This window comes from Tachysurus vachellii, chromosome 23 (genome assembly GCF_030014155.1).
Source record: "Tachysurus vachellii isolate PV-2020 chromosome 23, HZAU_Pvac_v1, whole genome shotgun sequence".
NCBI lineage: Eukaryota > Metazoa > Chordata > Actinopteri > Siluriformes > Bagridae > Tachysurus > Tachysurus vachellii.
In genome coordinates, this window is record NC_083482.1 from 11,770,405 (window position 1) to 11,785,645 (window position 15,241).

At 39.8% G+C, this 15,241-nt stretch overlaps 3 protein-coding genes across 3 annotated transcripts in view; 2 read left to right on the forward strand and 1 right to left on the reverse strand.

Annotated features, from left to right (window-relative positions):
- arl14ep (ADP-ribosylation factor-like 14 effector protein) overlaps nt 1–2,545 on the forward strand; it is a 3,547-nt gene extending 1,002 nt beyond the window's left edge. Inside the window, exons 2-5 of the mRNA XM_060859684.1 lie at nt 67–274; nt 873–1,001; nt 1,541–1,602; nt 1,766–2,545. Of these exons, the coding sequence (XP_060715667.1) occupies nt 67–274; nt 873–1,001; nt 1,541–1,602; nt 1,766–1,994 (628 nt within the window). The 3' untranslated portion in view covers nt 1,995–2,545. The remainder of the gene's footprint in view (nt 1–66; nt 275–872; nt 1,002–1,540; nt 1,603–1,765) is intronic.
- A 1,291-nt stretch (nt 2,546–3,836) lies between these two features.
- Nucleotides 3,837–5,032, reverse strand: fshb (follicle stimulating hormone subunit beta). Its single transcript, XM_060859324.1, has 3 exons — nt 5,026–5,032; nt 4,540–4,713; nt 3,837–4,064 (listed from the first exon to the last, which is right to left on the reverse strand). Exons 2-3 carry the CDS (start codon nt 4,708–4,710, stop codon nt 3,837–3,839), a joined length of 399 nt encoding a protein of 132 aa, XP_060715307.1. The 5' UTR covers nt 4,711–4,713; nt 5,026–5,032.
- A 5,515-nt stretch (nt 5,033–10,547) lies between these two features.
- kcna4 (potassium voltage-gated channel, shaker-related subfamily, member 4) overlaps nt 10,548–15,241 on the forward strand; it is a 38,496-nt gene continuing 33,802 nt past the window's right edge. Inside the window, exon 1 of the mRNA XM_060859217.1 lies at nt 10,548–13,850. Within this exon, the coding sequence (XP_060715200.1) occupies nt 10,611–12,617 (2,007 nt within the window). The 5' untranslated portion in view covers nt 10,548–10,610 and the 3' untranslated portion in view covers nt 12,618–13,850. The remainder of the gene's footprint in view (nt 13,851–15,241) is intronic.

Consider the following 15,241-nt stretch of genomic DNA (forward strand, 5'->3'; position numbering starts at 1 on the left):
GTCTCTTTAACTTAGCCATGTAGCCATGATAACTCCATTGAGCTGAACTAATCATCTTCTTTACAGATTCCCCATCAGCAAGCCTCAGTTAGCAGAGCAGTGGGTGCGAAGCCTCGGGAGAAAAAACTTTGTCCCGTCCACCAACTCATGTCTGTGCTCAGAGCATTTCCTGCCCAACTGCTTCCGCGATTATAACGGCAAACAGTTCCTGAGGGAAGATGCTGTACCTACCATTTTCTCACACTCTTCCAAGGAGGGGGCAGATGGTACTAAGGTGCGAGTGGCTCTATGGACTAAAGTAAAACATAATACTGTAGTTTGTCATTCATCGTTTGTGCTTAAATTAACCGAAGGTACCAATACATCTGGAAGACGCTATAACTAAGTTAAATCAGCGAGGCTGTTATAAATTGGGTTTATTGAATAAGGAAGGGTGTTTGTCAAACCAGTGCAGGTGACAAACACAATCCAGGCATTTCTCAGATTTAGGATTGTCAGACAATTTCATATGAATAACAAATATTTTTTGAATGTATACCAAAAACTACAAACTTGACCATTTCTGTGTGAATTCAGGACTAATTTAGAATACAAAAAAGTTCTTTTTTAAGTAATTTACTTGTGAAGACACAAGGTATAGACATAAAGGTTAACGTATCCTGTTTACTTCTGAAAATTGACACATAAGTGATCTTCAGAAAGGAAAAAGACGAGATTAACTTTGAATTCACTTGTTTAAAGTTTTGCGTTTTTGGATACTGCATTGAAATCGTTATACAGTAAAAGATGTGAAGTAAAGGGTTAGGTTTGAGGATTATGCTATAAGTTGTAAATAAATCATTTAATAAATAAGGCTCTTAAAATACCTCTAGATTGAATTACGGAAGAACCGATCGGGTTTGGGGACGAAAGAAGAATCTCGTTCTGGTTCGATTTCTGATGGAGGCAAACAACAGTTGACAAAAGAGAGGAGACAAACGGCGAGAGATCCTGGCCAAAAGGTAACACACTGCACTTTCAGCTGTTTTACTGCCTGAAACTAGAGCATGTCTGTGTACAGGTTTAGTACTGTTGTTCTCTTTACACAGTTATTTACACATGAGAAAAAATGCCAAGGAAATGTATATACAGGTCTACAAGTTTCAGCAGTGTTTTGAATATTCTGCTGCTTTAACTTATGTATGAAAAATTGTGGAACATCCTCCAGTTCTACCGAGAACGTGAAACGTCTTCAATGTTTGTGCACAAATATTTTGTGATATAAAAGTTTGTAATAATCTTACGCTCTCATCTAGCTTTATCAAACCCAGAATGCAAGGTTACTGCAGTTCAGGGCAGTTGAAACCATTTTATATATATATATATATATATAGACATATATATATAGACATATATATATAGACATATATATATATATAGACATATATATATAGACATATATATAAAGAATGCAAAATACATTACTGTGTGATTTTGATGGCAACGAGGGAAAAGCAGATCGTGTTAATGTGAAGTGTGTTTGTTCTTTTATTTTTCACAGGGAAAAGCAGGAAATGATGCGAGCAAGAGACGTGGGGGGGTGAAGGTCTCATCCAGCGACAGGTAACAGATATGAATTTTCACATAGGACAAATAAAAATATGGAAAGTTTGGGATGTGCTGTTCTGTACTGGAACATATTTTCACCGAAATCATGTAATAATACAGGCATGAAGAGACGCATTAAAAGCCACATATGTGGCTGTATGTCCTTTTTTCAATTCAGGCAGGTCATACCGGGTAAGAGTAAAGTGTACGATAGCCGAGGTCTGCTGATCTCCTGTGGCCGAGACCTGTGCGACTGCTTGGATGAGGACTGCATGGGCTGCTTCTACCCCTGTCCCAACTGCAGCTCCCGCAAGTGTGGCGTCGAGTGTCGATGTGACAGAAAGTGGCTGTATGAGCAGGTGGAAGTGGAGGGGGGCGAGATCATCCGGAACAAGTTTGCCGGCTAACGAGCAAGGAAAGAACATTGCAGTGGTGTCGGGGTTTCCATACATCGAAAAATTGTGCTTGATTTCATCTGTTCAGCATGTTGTAATAAAGGGTCTGAAAAATCCAAATCCTACAGAGACATTTCTGGCTTTTGGCTTTGTAGTTTGGAGAGTTTTCTGTGCATCAACCTGCGTTCTCTAGAAATGAATGTGCTACTATACAGATATGAATTTAACACTATGATGTCATTGGGATTATTTAAGTTTCTGTAAAACTGATTTCTTCTTTTATTTGATGATGAGATTTGATCGGTTGACTGTTGGTTCTTTTAAAATCCATTCAAACACAAGCTCTTTCCTTACATTGTAAATCTCATACGAACGATTTCCGTCTTTTCTGGCTTGAACTTCATCGTTCAGTGTCTGATGTTTATTTAAATGTTAACAAAAAATTTATTTGTATCATCTAAATGTTGATAACTTGCTGAACTCTGGTCTCACCGACGGTCTGAACATTAGTTTGTTGGTTATTTGTCCCAATATTAATAAAAACAAATACCCACATCCGTAAATTCAGGCTTTTATTTCCCTAATGGGATTTTATGTCTTGGTAGTGCTGAACTTTGTTTGGTGAACTGTTGTATTAAATAAGGGTAGGTAATTAATTAGAGCAACCTGCTGTGCTATTAATGGATTATTTCAATGTTATCTCCTATCTCTTGCTGCAGAAAGTGTAATGGATGTGGGATTAAGACGGATTGGAACCTGAATACGTTTCTCTGTACTGAGAAAAGAAAGGAAATTCTGATTACTTAAAACAGACCAGCTGTTAGTGTCAATATAATTGCTTTTTTAATTTTTTTTTTCGTTGAGAGGCAGGACTTATCCTACTATAGTAGGATAAATATGTCAGTGTAAACAAGACAAAATCTTCAGAAACGTACATGGAGCTTTTTTTGTTGTTGTATAAATCTAAGAACAGCTTATATTGCTTATGAAATTAGATTTTAAAAAGTCCATTAAAGAGCCTTTAAAAAATCATTTTTGTTGATTTTTTTTATCTTTACAGGGAAACATGTCATTTGATGTCTGTGGGAACGACATCTGATACACATCTGCTTTCTTTATTCTAATTTGAAAGTTTTCCATTTACAACATATACTGTACGCTATCTATGATTTTTCTTCTAAACTGTTTGTTGATCAAAAGTTTATTTTGTTTTTCTATGTTCTGGTTTTGTTTGTCTCTAACTGGTTTATATCATGCGTTGGTTTATGCATCATGCGTAATCACAGACACGCAGTTTGGATTTCACGTTGATTCATCGTTTTAACGATTAGTTGTGAATTAAAGCAAAACAAGCTCGGATCACGGGTTCTGCTCTTTGGAGTAAATGCAGAGTAAGTGTAGATAGAAGAATTTCATAATTGGTCTCTGAAGAATAATTATAAGCTGTAGTAAGCACATGTGCATACAGCTCTCATCCTGTGTGTGTGTGTGTTTGTGTGTGTGTGTGTGTGTGTGTGTGTGTGTGTGTGTGTGAAGTCTGGAAGCAGCTGCTGTGTTACAGAAACAAATAGAAGATGCAAATTCTGCATGTGAGCTGTTTTAATGAAGCAGTGTTTACATGCTCAGTTGATGCTGAGCAACAACACACCATGTCCTTCGTGATGTTCAGGGTCACAGAGACAGACAACAAACCTGTGTCTAATTTGCAGTGTTAAACTATTTGTGTGTGTGTGTGTTTTAATTCATTTTTTGTAAAGTTTTTGTGTGAAGTAATGTGAGATAAGATAATGTAAAAGAAGAAAATCGGTCCACAATGTTTTAACAATAATATTAAAATTCTGAAAGTGGGCCAGTTCAGTAGTAGGCATGTGTGTGGCAGCTATTTGGCTGCATGCTGAAAGTGCCGCAGTCTGTGTTTTCTGTGTTACACTGGCTGCACTTACAGCTCAGGGCCACAGGGTAGGTGAAGGACGAGTCAACTCCCGGAGCACAGCCTGGCAGCTGGATAGTCTCATATGTCCAGTTCTCGAAATTACAGGTGTCCTGTAAGTACGGTTCAATCGGGCTGCGATACGCTCGCTGCTAAAAACGTATAATCATATAAATTGTCATAAATTTTATTTTATCTATGTTATAATATCTTTACAATATGTCAATTATCAATTAAAATAGAGCTGCATGTTTTAGCTTCTGTAAAACAATAATTTCAGAATAGTGATTAAAACAAAAGATAAATAAAATCCTCAACTGTTATTGGTTTCTTATTGTATCCTTAAAACATAGTAAGTACCTACAGATAGCTACATAATTTTATATATCCTTTTTTTCTTTTATTTTATATATATACGTATATATTTTATATATATATATATATATATATATATATATATATATATATATATATATATATATATATATATATATATATATTTCTTCTTCTTTATTCTAATTTATTTGCAAAACAGAATTTATTCTGAAGAATCTATTTCTTAAAAACAAATGTTTTGATCCTAACTCAGCAATGGGGCTGTAAACTGTGATGATGTCTACACTGTACCTGGGTCTTACAGAGGCCGGCGCAGGCTGTGGTGTTGATGGTGATGCAGCTGCTACACTCGTCGCTCTCCACGGTGAAGGAGATGTTGGTAAGGAAACAGTGAGCTTGGCATTCTGTCCCCGCCCACACCAGCATCGGCAAAAGCAACACCATGGTGACTCTGCACATCATCGCCTAGAAGTAAGAAGACAAGGAAATATGTGAATAACACAATGGCAATATGATTAGCTAAAGCAGAACGTTAAACTTGGCTCAGTTATAAATTATTGCTAGAAAAATCTAGAATATGTGTTCTAGAAAATGTTAATTTGTGTTTCCGAAGTTAAGGCTAATCAAAAGAGTTACCACTGTGTGTGTTCTAACAAGCTTGGATATGTGTAGAAAGAATTTCAATGCTCTTATTCTAATCTAACCTGTATACATCTAGGAGGATAAAATAAAATATAACCAAAAAGAAAATCAGGCTAAGACCCAAGGATGCCTTACCTGCTGGAGTTTCTTTCTGCCTTATGTCGTCCGTCACCATTAGCCATCTTACTTATACCCTTCAGCCCAAACGCCCACCTCAGGGCCGAAGAGGCTCCAGTCTTATCTTCAGATCATATTTCCATTTTTATTTTTGATGCCATTTGTAGAGGTGGGACTTTAATCCCCAAAAGCTTCATAGCCTTGGCATTCAGTGTTTAGTCTGACAGAGCTTTAGTCTGAAGTGCATCTGGCTGAAGGGTCTGGGGCTTCAAGGTCAGAGCTCCCACAGTCCTCACTATGGAAAACACCACTGGATACACAAATATAATATGGAAATTGGAGAACATGGACAACGAGACTGAGATATATTGCAAGGGAGTGATGTCTTGTATTTTTTTATCTAACCAGCAGAAGTATGATGTCTCCTGCTTGGCTGGATCTATCTGATAAAAACAGTGATTAAGTCTTGTATGGATGTGTGGAATAGTTGTTTTCTTTAACACAGTTTGTGTTATACTCTTAGCACAGATTTCCACACAAACAATGTAATGTATATTAAAGAACACCATAATTTTATAGTCTGCACAGGATTTAGCAGCACACTCAAATCAATGCAATAACTGTACAAAATGTTTGCATATAATGATTAAAATCTTCACTCAATTGAAGAACAAACCATTGCTCAAATAAAATATTATCATAAGGACATATATAATAGTAACAGTGGTTTCTCTCAAAAACTGGTGTCTTGTCCAGTATATACAGTATAAATCGAAGGTGATCAAATATGAAGTGGAGCACATATAAAATCCCTTTGTTATCCATCACACCATGGAAAAATACTGAATAGATTTCAGCACAGCAATAATAATAGATAATAGATGGTTGTTGATCTGCACAAGCCAGATGATGGCTATTAAAATTACTTAAGATAATAAAAATACTATCCATCCCAATCAGAGCCCAAAATAAGAAAAGTTTAAATATTTGGCAGGGACAATAAGGAGGAGGATGACAGAGACAGAAAAATCAATGTGCAATTCTAAAACTGATCTTTTTTTTCATTTATACATTTATCTTCAGTAACTACTTTATCTTGGTCAGGATCATGGTGGATACAGAGCCTTCCCAGGTGCGGCACAAGTCCAATGACAGACACACTGATTTTTGTAATTTCCAGTTTTCAACTACTATATTCTATTAGATTAGATTCCAAATCCATACCATACACTGTTTATAAAGACTGCAAGATGAAAGCCCATTGGCCAGTTGAGACTTAAAATCCATATTTTTCTATTTTGGTTGCTTCCCTTTTGAGTGGTTGCCACAGAAGACCATTTCACACTAAACATTCAATTTGGGTGCAGGGTTTTTGCCAGCCTAAGGCAACTCTCCAAGATTTATTGAGGCTTAGGACTAGCACCTGGAGTGACAACCTCAGTGGATGGAGTTGGTTCCCTTAGCTGGGAATCAAACCTGGGTGGTGAGAGCACTGTACCACAAGTTCTCCAAAGCAACCATGAGACTAAAATTCAACTACCTGCCTTATGTTTATTTATCTTCACTAACAGGTTTATCCTGGTAAGGGTCACATATCACACTGTGAATTAGTGTGTCCCATTGTGAGTTAGGAAGATGCCTTGGATGCAATCCCAATGCAAATTAGAATCTGTGGCATCTTTTTTGGGAATAAGGAAAATGAGGAACCCAGAGGAAAGCCACATGGACATGGAGAGACCATGTGACACAATTTCATGCCAAGTCATTACTAGAATAGTCCACAAAACAAATGTGGACTGAATGCAAAGAAAAAAAAAACAGTATATACACTCTTAACCGTATGCTGCTCATTGACAACTTCATCTGTTTTGCACAGGTTTAGAAGTTTTGAAGAATATTTTTGGCATCCACAAATTTCTATATCCATGCATGAAAAAAGCTAAAAGTCATCCAACACATTAGCAGTGGTGAAATCAATCTTTCTTTCTTGACTCTGCAATGCAAATCCTTGACCTGAGCCACTGATGTCTGTCCTTCATCCTAATGTTCCAATTAGCTCACATCAGCATGTCTATGACAGCAAGAGATAAGACTAGGATGAAGCAGTATTGTTTTTTTTTTGGCAGCTGAAAGGCAGATGAGAAAAATACTGGACTACATATTGGATCAGATGCAATTATTTAAGGTGACCTAGAATGTGTATAGTGAAAGAATACATTTAAACCATTTTGTAGACACCCTTGTCCAGAATGACTAAAGGCCTTGCTGAGGGTCCCCTGAAAGTGGCAGCTTGGTGGACCTGGAATTTGAACTCATAACCTTCCGTGCAGTAATCCACCGTAACACCTTAACCACTGCAATAGGAAATCATATAATAGCCCATGTATTTGGGATGTGAGATATAATAATCTGGTATACAACTGAAATAATTAGTTTGCCTTCTTTGTTCTTTATCAATGTAGTATCTGATTTACTAGCAGGTTTATTATTCTGATTTGTTTGTGTTTATAATACAATCATACAAAATATATCTTGCAGGAGAAAAAAATAATTTACAGGTGGACAAACACCCGGTTTTAGCTTTGGGAACATCCCAGTGAACTCCCAAACCCTCTGTCTAAATGGTAATGTGACCATCTGGCACTGGCCAATGCCTCGGTCATTAAGATGTAATATCGGCTAGTGAAATACTGCCCTCTGTGTGCAAGCGTGCTGCTTACAAGCCTCTGCAAGCATAATACAGCCAAAATCTCTAGATGAAAGACCTTGAACTCAGACCAAAAAACAAGGCACTACATTTCTATAATGCTACTTTGGAAAGAGTAATATTCTAGGCATGCAAAGGCACTAGATCTTGGTGCACAGTGGTGGAAATTTACAAAGCGCTGAAAGCAATGTAATATTTCACACGAGATGAATGGTTGTTAAAATGTCCAAAATCCCACCTGAGCCATAGAATGGTCAAAATGCTTGGGACATTACACCTTGATTAGTAGCTTAAATAGTGCTGTGTTTCTGATGCTAGTTTAATCAGCTTCATGCAGAGGACATAATGGATAAGCTGTTTGAATTTCTCAGCTAGTTTTGATCTGGAGATCATATAAAACCAAATCCTTTAATAAAATGAATGCACTTTCTACAAATGAACACATCTGAACATTGTCACATAACAGTGCTTCTTTTTCTCAGTTGTGAAAAGTCATATTAATTTCATGATTTGACATCCTAATATATTGTATATGCAGTTTGGCTCCACAAACAGCATGTTACATTATATACACATTACTTTATAATTAAGGATGCATCACAGCAATTTTCCACTTATGGAGATAATAATAATTAACATATAACATATATATAATAATAATTAACATAATAATAATTAATAATATATATATATATATATATATATATATATATATATATATATATATATATATATATATATATATAAATCACCTTCAATTATGCATTATTAAATAATTTGACTGTTCATCCACACCAGCTGCCATATTGAACAGAAGTATGACTGTAATTGCTTTTAATATCTTTAGCAGCTTTCAGTTGAAATTTACAGCCAGGAGGTCTGACGCTCAGGATTGTTTTTCCTCCCTTTTTACAATTCTTTTTTTTTTTCAAGTCAAGTCAAGTCAAGTCAAGAAGCTTTTATTGTCATTTCAACCATATATAGCTGTTGTATTTAGATTTATGATTTTCTGGGTGCATATTTTCCAGACATTACTAAGATCTAGGCCTATATCACTACTTGCTTGGGTATTTATTAATTAAAAGTAGGGACAGTTATTATTATTATTGTTATTATTATTATTTTATTTTAATTTTTTATTAAAAGCACCTTTTTTATTTGACCATTTAAAGGCAATAGACGCTCAACATCCAACCAATTATGATACCAGACATCACCCCCAAGTGTGAATAGATACTCAGGGAAATGGAAACACTTCTCATACAATAGTTTGCTTTCTATTCATAATAATAGGAATATTCTCCAATTGAGCTTCTTCACATCCAGCTCATTTTTTCAGCTTTGCACTACCTAACTAGTAGTCGAAGGTTATGGCTACTGTACCATGCACACTTGATACACAAAAGCAGAAGTTTGGGACTGCACCACGAGTGTGAGGAAGCAGTGAGCCGCAGTGGCCGCTGGGGGATGATCGCGCTCTGTCGGCACTGGTCGTGGCCGCGCGAGGCTCCTCGGTAATAACAGGCGCGCGCTACGGTAAACGAGCGAGAGCGAGCGGCGGCGGACGCACGGCGCGTCCACTTACTCAATGCTATTTTACATGACATTATTCAACTTTTCATTCATATCGCTGCATTACTGATTTTTCCGTGTGCTCTGAGTGACAAGCTTGCTTTATTGGTTAAGTGCATCTTTGCTTCTTGCGGTGCATTTTTGTTTGGGGTTTTTTTTTTTTTTTGATGGAAGCTGTGATGTGCAGGTGATGCGAGATCCTGTTGAATTGAGACACGGCGAGACGCAGCCCCAAAGTGGCAAGATCATGCCGGATGCAAATAAACTCGACTCTTGAGGATGACATGTTCTCTTGCTGCGTGCGTCGTGTGGGTTTTGGATGCCCAGAGCAGGCGGGGATTTTTGGGCAAACCTGGGATTTACATCCTCACCTAGCTCCGGCTTACTGTGTTGGAGGTGGAAGCTAAGAAATATTCTCCAGTCTTTTCTCATGTAAGTGGTCTGAACGGAGAGAAGGTGGGGTGGCCGTTGCGTGCGGCGAGTGTTTATGATTAATCGCCTATAGGGATTTTTCTCTATGTAATAATCACGTATTATCTCCTGTTGCCGTACAGGCCTGTAACTGCTATATCAATGCACTGTTACAAATAATTTTGCATATTTTGTTATTGTAAGAGTATTGTTTCAGCACTGAGCTGTTCCTGACGCACATGTTAATAGAGTGTAGAGATTTTTTTTCTTTTTTCTTTTTCTTTTGAGGGATGGGAGGGATGGGTGCAGTCTATAACATGTTTGTTTTTGTGCCCTTTGCAGCTGTCGCTGGCGTCAAAATAATTCCGTGATTCATTCGTAGCCAGTGGAGGGGCAGAGGACAGAACAGCACCCCACCACCATCTCTACCTCCACCTCCAACTCCACCACACACCCTCCTCCCTCATCCCAAAGATTGCAACCACGGATCACTAACAGAACTCAAAGTCGCTTCTTCCTACAAGTAAAACACCTCAGGTGGCGGTGAAAGGCGAAGACATCATTTACTCTTTTAATAATCTTATGGAGGACTCTAAGGACCCCCTGTGGTTTTGGACACCGATGCAACGCTATAAACAAAGGGTTCCTTAACCTTTACGCACCTGGACTTATCGGACCTATATTAAAAGCTTATGGACTCAGTTTACTGATTTCATTGAATGTTGCATGACCATAAAATGATATTGTAATCACCGTGCATGTTGTGAGGATTTTTTTTTTTTGCCTCAGTGGACTTACATTTTCCAAAAGCCTCATTGTGGCGTTCCAAGTGCATTTATGGACATTGCTGCACCCACTTGAAGTCTTGACAAATAACTATATTTAACTATACGGTTACAAACTACGCACCAAAATGGAGTTTGCTATGGTCGGAGCAGATAGTAGCGGGTGCAACCCTCACTTGCCGTATGGATATGCCCAAGCTCGAGCCAGGGAGAGAGAGCGCGAAAGAGAAAGACAGTCACGCGCGGCGGCAGTAGCAGCTGCAGCGTCCGAGACCGGGACGGCTGGAGATGGAGGTAGCGGTGGCGGTGGTGTAGGTAGTTCGTGCACCCACCCCTACGGTCAGCCATATCAGACTCGCACCGCCTCCTCTACTAATGCCAACCATGGAAGCGGAGGGACTGCCTCGCGCTCCTCCTCCTCCACTCAGCAGGCGCAACAGCAGTACGAGCCACAGCAGCAACTTCTGAGAGAGCGCAAAAAGCAGAGAGGAGTCGCGCGCTGGAGGCGGCACCGCGCGGCTCTCGGAGGGGACCTGCGCCACTCTGAGTTGGCGCTTCTCGGATCCGAGGAGGACGTTATGATAGAAGAGGACGAAGAGGCCGAGGGCGACGAAGAAGACGAAGACGGGGGGAGCAGAGCATCGAGTTTTATCTATAACATGGACGACGAAGATACAGCGTCCCTCACGGACAGACGTCCACAGTCCGGATACGAGAACGTTTACAGCGAGTACGGCTGCTGCGAGAGAGTGGTGATAAACGTGTCCGGTCTGAAGTTTGAAACTCAGCTCAAGACTCTTGCCCAGTTTCCCGACACACTCTTAGGGGACCCTGCAAAACGGATCAGGTACTTCGACCCGCTGCGCAACGAGTACTTTTTTGACAGAAATCGACCTAGTTTCGACGCCATTCTGTATTTCTATCAGTCAGGAGGACGGTTAAAGAGACCGGCCAATGTACCGTTTGACATCTTTTCCGAGGAAGTCAAATTCTACGAACTTGGCGATGAAGCCATGATGAAGTTCCGCGAGGACGAGGGCTTCGTAAAAGAGGCAGAAAAACCTTTGCCAGAGGATGAATTTAAGCGGCAGATTTGGCTCTTGTTTGAGTATCCAGAGAGCTCAAGTCCTGCTAGAGGCATCGCCGTTGTGTCTGTTTTGGTTATCGTCATATCAATAGTTATATTTTGTTTGGAAACGTTACCAGAATTCAGGGACGACAAAGATTTCCTTAGCCCAGGTAAAAACGTGACGCATACAGACAACGGATTTACACCCTTCAACGACCCGTTTTTCATTGTGGAGACCGTATGCATTATCTGGTTCTCATTTGAGATCATTGTGCGCTTTTTTGCCAGTCCGAGCAAAGCCTCTTTCTTCAAAAACATAATGAACTCTATAGACATTGTCTCCATTATGCCTTATTTCATAACTCTGGGCACGGACCTCGCGCAGCAGCAAGGAAACGGGCAGCAGGCCATGAGTTTTGCCATCTTGAGAATAATCAGACTGGTCAGGGTTTTCCGCATCTTCAAGCTCTCCCGACACTCCAAAGGACTCCAAATTCTCGGGCACACCTTGCGCGCGAGCATGCGCGAGCTAGCGTTGCTCATTTTCTTCCTCGTTATTGGGGTGGTGCTCTTCTCTAGCGCCGTGTACTTCGCTGAGGCGGATGAGCCCAAGTCACAGTTCACGAGCATCCCGGACGCTTTCTGGTGGGCCGTAGTTACTATGACGACTGTAGGCTATGGTGACATGAAGCCCATAACAGTCGGAGGGAAGATAGTGGGCTCGCTGTGTGCCATCGCAGGCGTCCTCACCATCGCTCTCCCGGTGCCCGTCATCGTCTCCAACTTTAATTACTTCTACCACCGGGAGACTGATAATGAGGACCAGTCTCCTGCCGTTGAATACCCGCCCCCGGGATGCCCGTATTTCCCGGATTTCCTGAAAAAGTTCAAAGGATCTCCGTCCGGATCCTCTCTTGGCGACAAAGCTGCCGAGTACATGGAAATGGAAGAAGGCGTCACGGAGTCACTTTGCGGCATAGACAAACAGAGCCCGAGTAGAGGGAACGGCACGGACATTAGCAGGAGAAACAGCACACATTCAAGAAGCATACAGACAGATGTATGATTAAAATGATCAAACTGATGACTTTCTATGGAGGGTTTGGTGAAGATGATTGCACAATTCACTTATCAGCACACATGCACGCCCAAGTGCGCAAGTTGCGAGCTTGGACGCACACCCCCACACAAACGCGCGTATAAACAGACATGCACAAAAAAGCACGCACGCACACGTTTAATTTCCTATGGACCTTGCCTAAAACATTCTTTGCAATGTGGCTACTTTTCTAGAGAAACATACCCTGTAATCGAATAACAGGCAACGCAAAAATCACCAGCTTTACGTAACATGGGGAGGTGTGAGTTCAGGCCCATCTACACTGTAGGCAGATTTACCCGGTTTAGCAGAACGGAACAAAGAAGTATTTTGCATAGGCACTTTATAAGTTACATTTGTCAGAAGACGTCAATGTTAGAACAAGAAGATAGCTGTTAACGTAAGGTTGTTATGCAATAAAGTTTAAATCATTTGCACTATCATTAAATATGTTCTATTCTAAAATCAGTTTAATCCAGAGATTACCAGACACGTGTTTGAGAGAGAGAGAGAGTGAGAGAGTGAGTGAGAGAGAGAGAGAAAGAGAGAGAGAATTCAATAACTATTTAGTAACAGCTGTTAAGTACATGCACAGTCAAACAATATCTCATAAATATATGGAAACTCAGCAACTTAGTTTGACAGCTGCACGATCCACAATATTGCACTCTGGTTAAAATTAATTTAAACTTGATTTAGTTACTACATTGAAGTCAGAGGCATTGAATTATTTTAAGAGCGTTAAACAAATCAGTCATCTTGTCATTTTAAACATTTTATCACAATTCTGGGATCAACACCTAAGTGTAGACGTTACCCCTTAGACATAACTCAGCCAAAATACCAGATCTTGCATCACAAAATAATCATCATGCACAAGTGTCTCTGACGCCATAGCTGAGAAGGGACAGTCCTGTCATTTGGGTCATAGCGCTGCCACAGGAATACGTTTTTATTTTAGGAGGGAAAGCTTCATGCAACTGTTTACTTTGCGTCCCTTTAACCAAAATGACAATGCATCCTTTTACATGGGCGCCGCCGGGAATAGAAATCACAACAGCTCTCGTGGAAACATGAACTGGCGCTCTGCACTTGTGCTGTGGTGGACTTTATGCACAAAAATCACCTCTGGATGGAAAACCGGTCTTCCTGGAGCGCGCAGGGACGACCCGGTCTCACCGGAGCGCCTCAGTGTGCAAGGTAAGCAGTCTGAATAGCTCATTAATAATTTTACAACAATATATAGAAATATTCAATACATTGAAAGTTTTATTAAAAGAATCACAGTTCAGGGGTAAGCACACACTTTTCCACGATATTCATGACACGCTCTTGTTGAATTTTACGCATGCGCCCGCACGTACTTGTTGGTTCCTGTAGTTCTGTGACGCTGCACCCTCGCGGTGCAACAGGTGCTATGGAGCATGATTCAATAACACTAGTGTTCAAATGTGTTCATGACACTTTATGTCGTTTATATTTCATATTATAAAGCAACAGAATGTGTGTGTGTTAGAAACCGATGAAAAGTAATTCTAAACAGATTTTGTATTGAATTACTAAGGAAAAAAAAACAAATCTATAGCTTCCCAGCCCTGAACCATGTAGTGCTTTCCCTGATCCTGACACATTCAATTCAAAAAATAAGATAATCCTGCTTTTGGACCAAGGCTGGAAATCTGTGCTCAAGATTTTTTCCATCTATAAAATGCGTCCTTACTTGGTTGCCTTGGTAACAGAGTCACCCTTCCTGCCTCATTAACTGTCTCAAGTTTCTTGTTTAAACGGTGCAGTCTATCAGTTGCCACACAGGATAATTGCTGTCAAAGTCGATTAATTGCTTGTAGATGACATAACTAATGTTATAAAATATAACCTATTAACCCTTTACATAAAAGATAAAATACACAGATGAGTTAATCACATCCAGTGCTGGCTTTAAACTGGAGAAGTAGACTAGTGTTAGTGTCAGATTACAAAAGCGATCCATTTCCACTTGTGCTTGAGCCACTGATGATAGGAATCATTTAATGTAATCAGACCACAGAGCCAGTGTGCTATTCCTGTTAATGAAAAGGCTATTCCTTTGTGAAAAGAAACTGTATCCTTTAAAACCCATGCCTAACCACAAAAGCAGCTGACTAAGAACACATTATTAGAGATCTATCACATGTGTACAGTATTTCTAAAAATAAATTCAGACATGTAATACATGTAAGGCTCCCTGTATTGTATTCAGAAATTGTCTGCACAAATTGTCATGCTAAGAAGGAACAGAACACCTCACTATATGTTCTCCATCGCTGTATAAGTGTTTGCTCTTTATGTGTTGACATATTTAAGCATTACTAGTGAACAAGGTGAAATAATGTACACTTTAGTTTGCAGCCTGCGTTACAGTCTGTGTACTGTAGTACAGTTATTTACTCATACAAACATCTTCAGTAACTGCTTTATACCAATCTGGGTCACGGTCGATCTGGAGCCTATACTAGGAGCAGTGGGAGTGAGGCTGGAATACACCCTGGATGGGATTCTAGACATCACATCTCGCTGTCTCTCGCTCTCTTGGTCTGTCTGTCTGTCTCTCG

What these genes read in the sequence shown, in the direction of transcription:
- fshb (XM_060859324.1), bottom strand. Translation starts at nt 4,710, where the DNA reads ATGATGTGCAGAGTCACCATGGTGTTGCTTTTGCCGATGCTGGTGTGG. An exon ending in CCGGCCTCTGTAAGACCCAG is followed by an intron (nt 4,065 to 4,539) that starts GTACAGTGTAGA and finishes ATACGTTTTTAG; the next exon opens with CAGCGAGCGTATCGCAGCCC.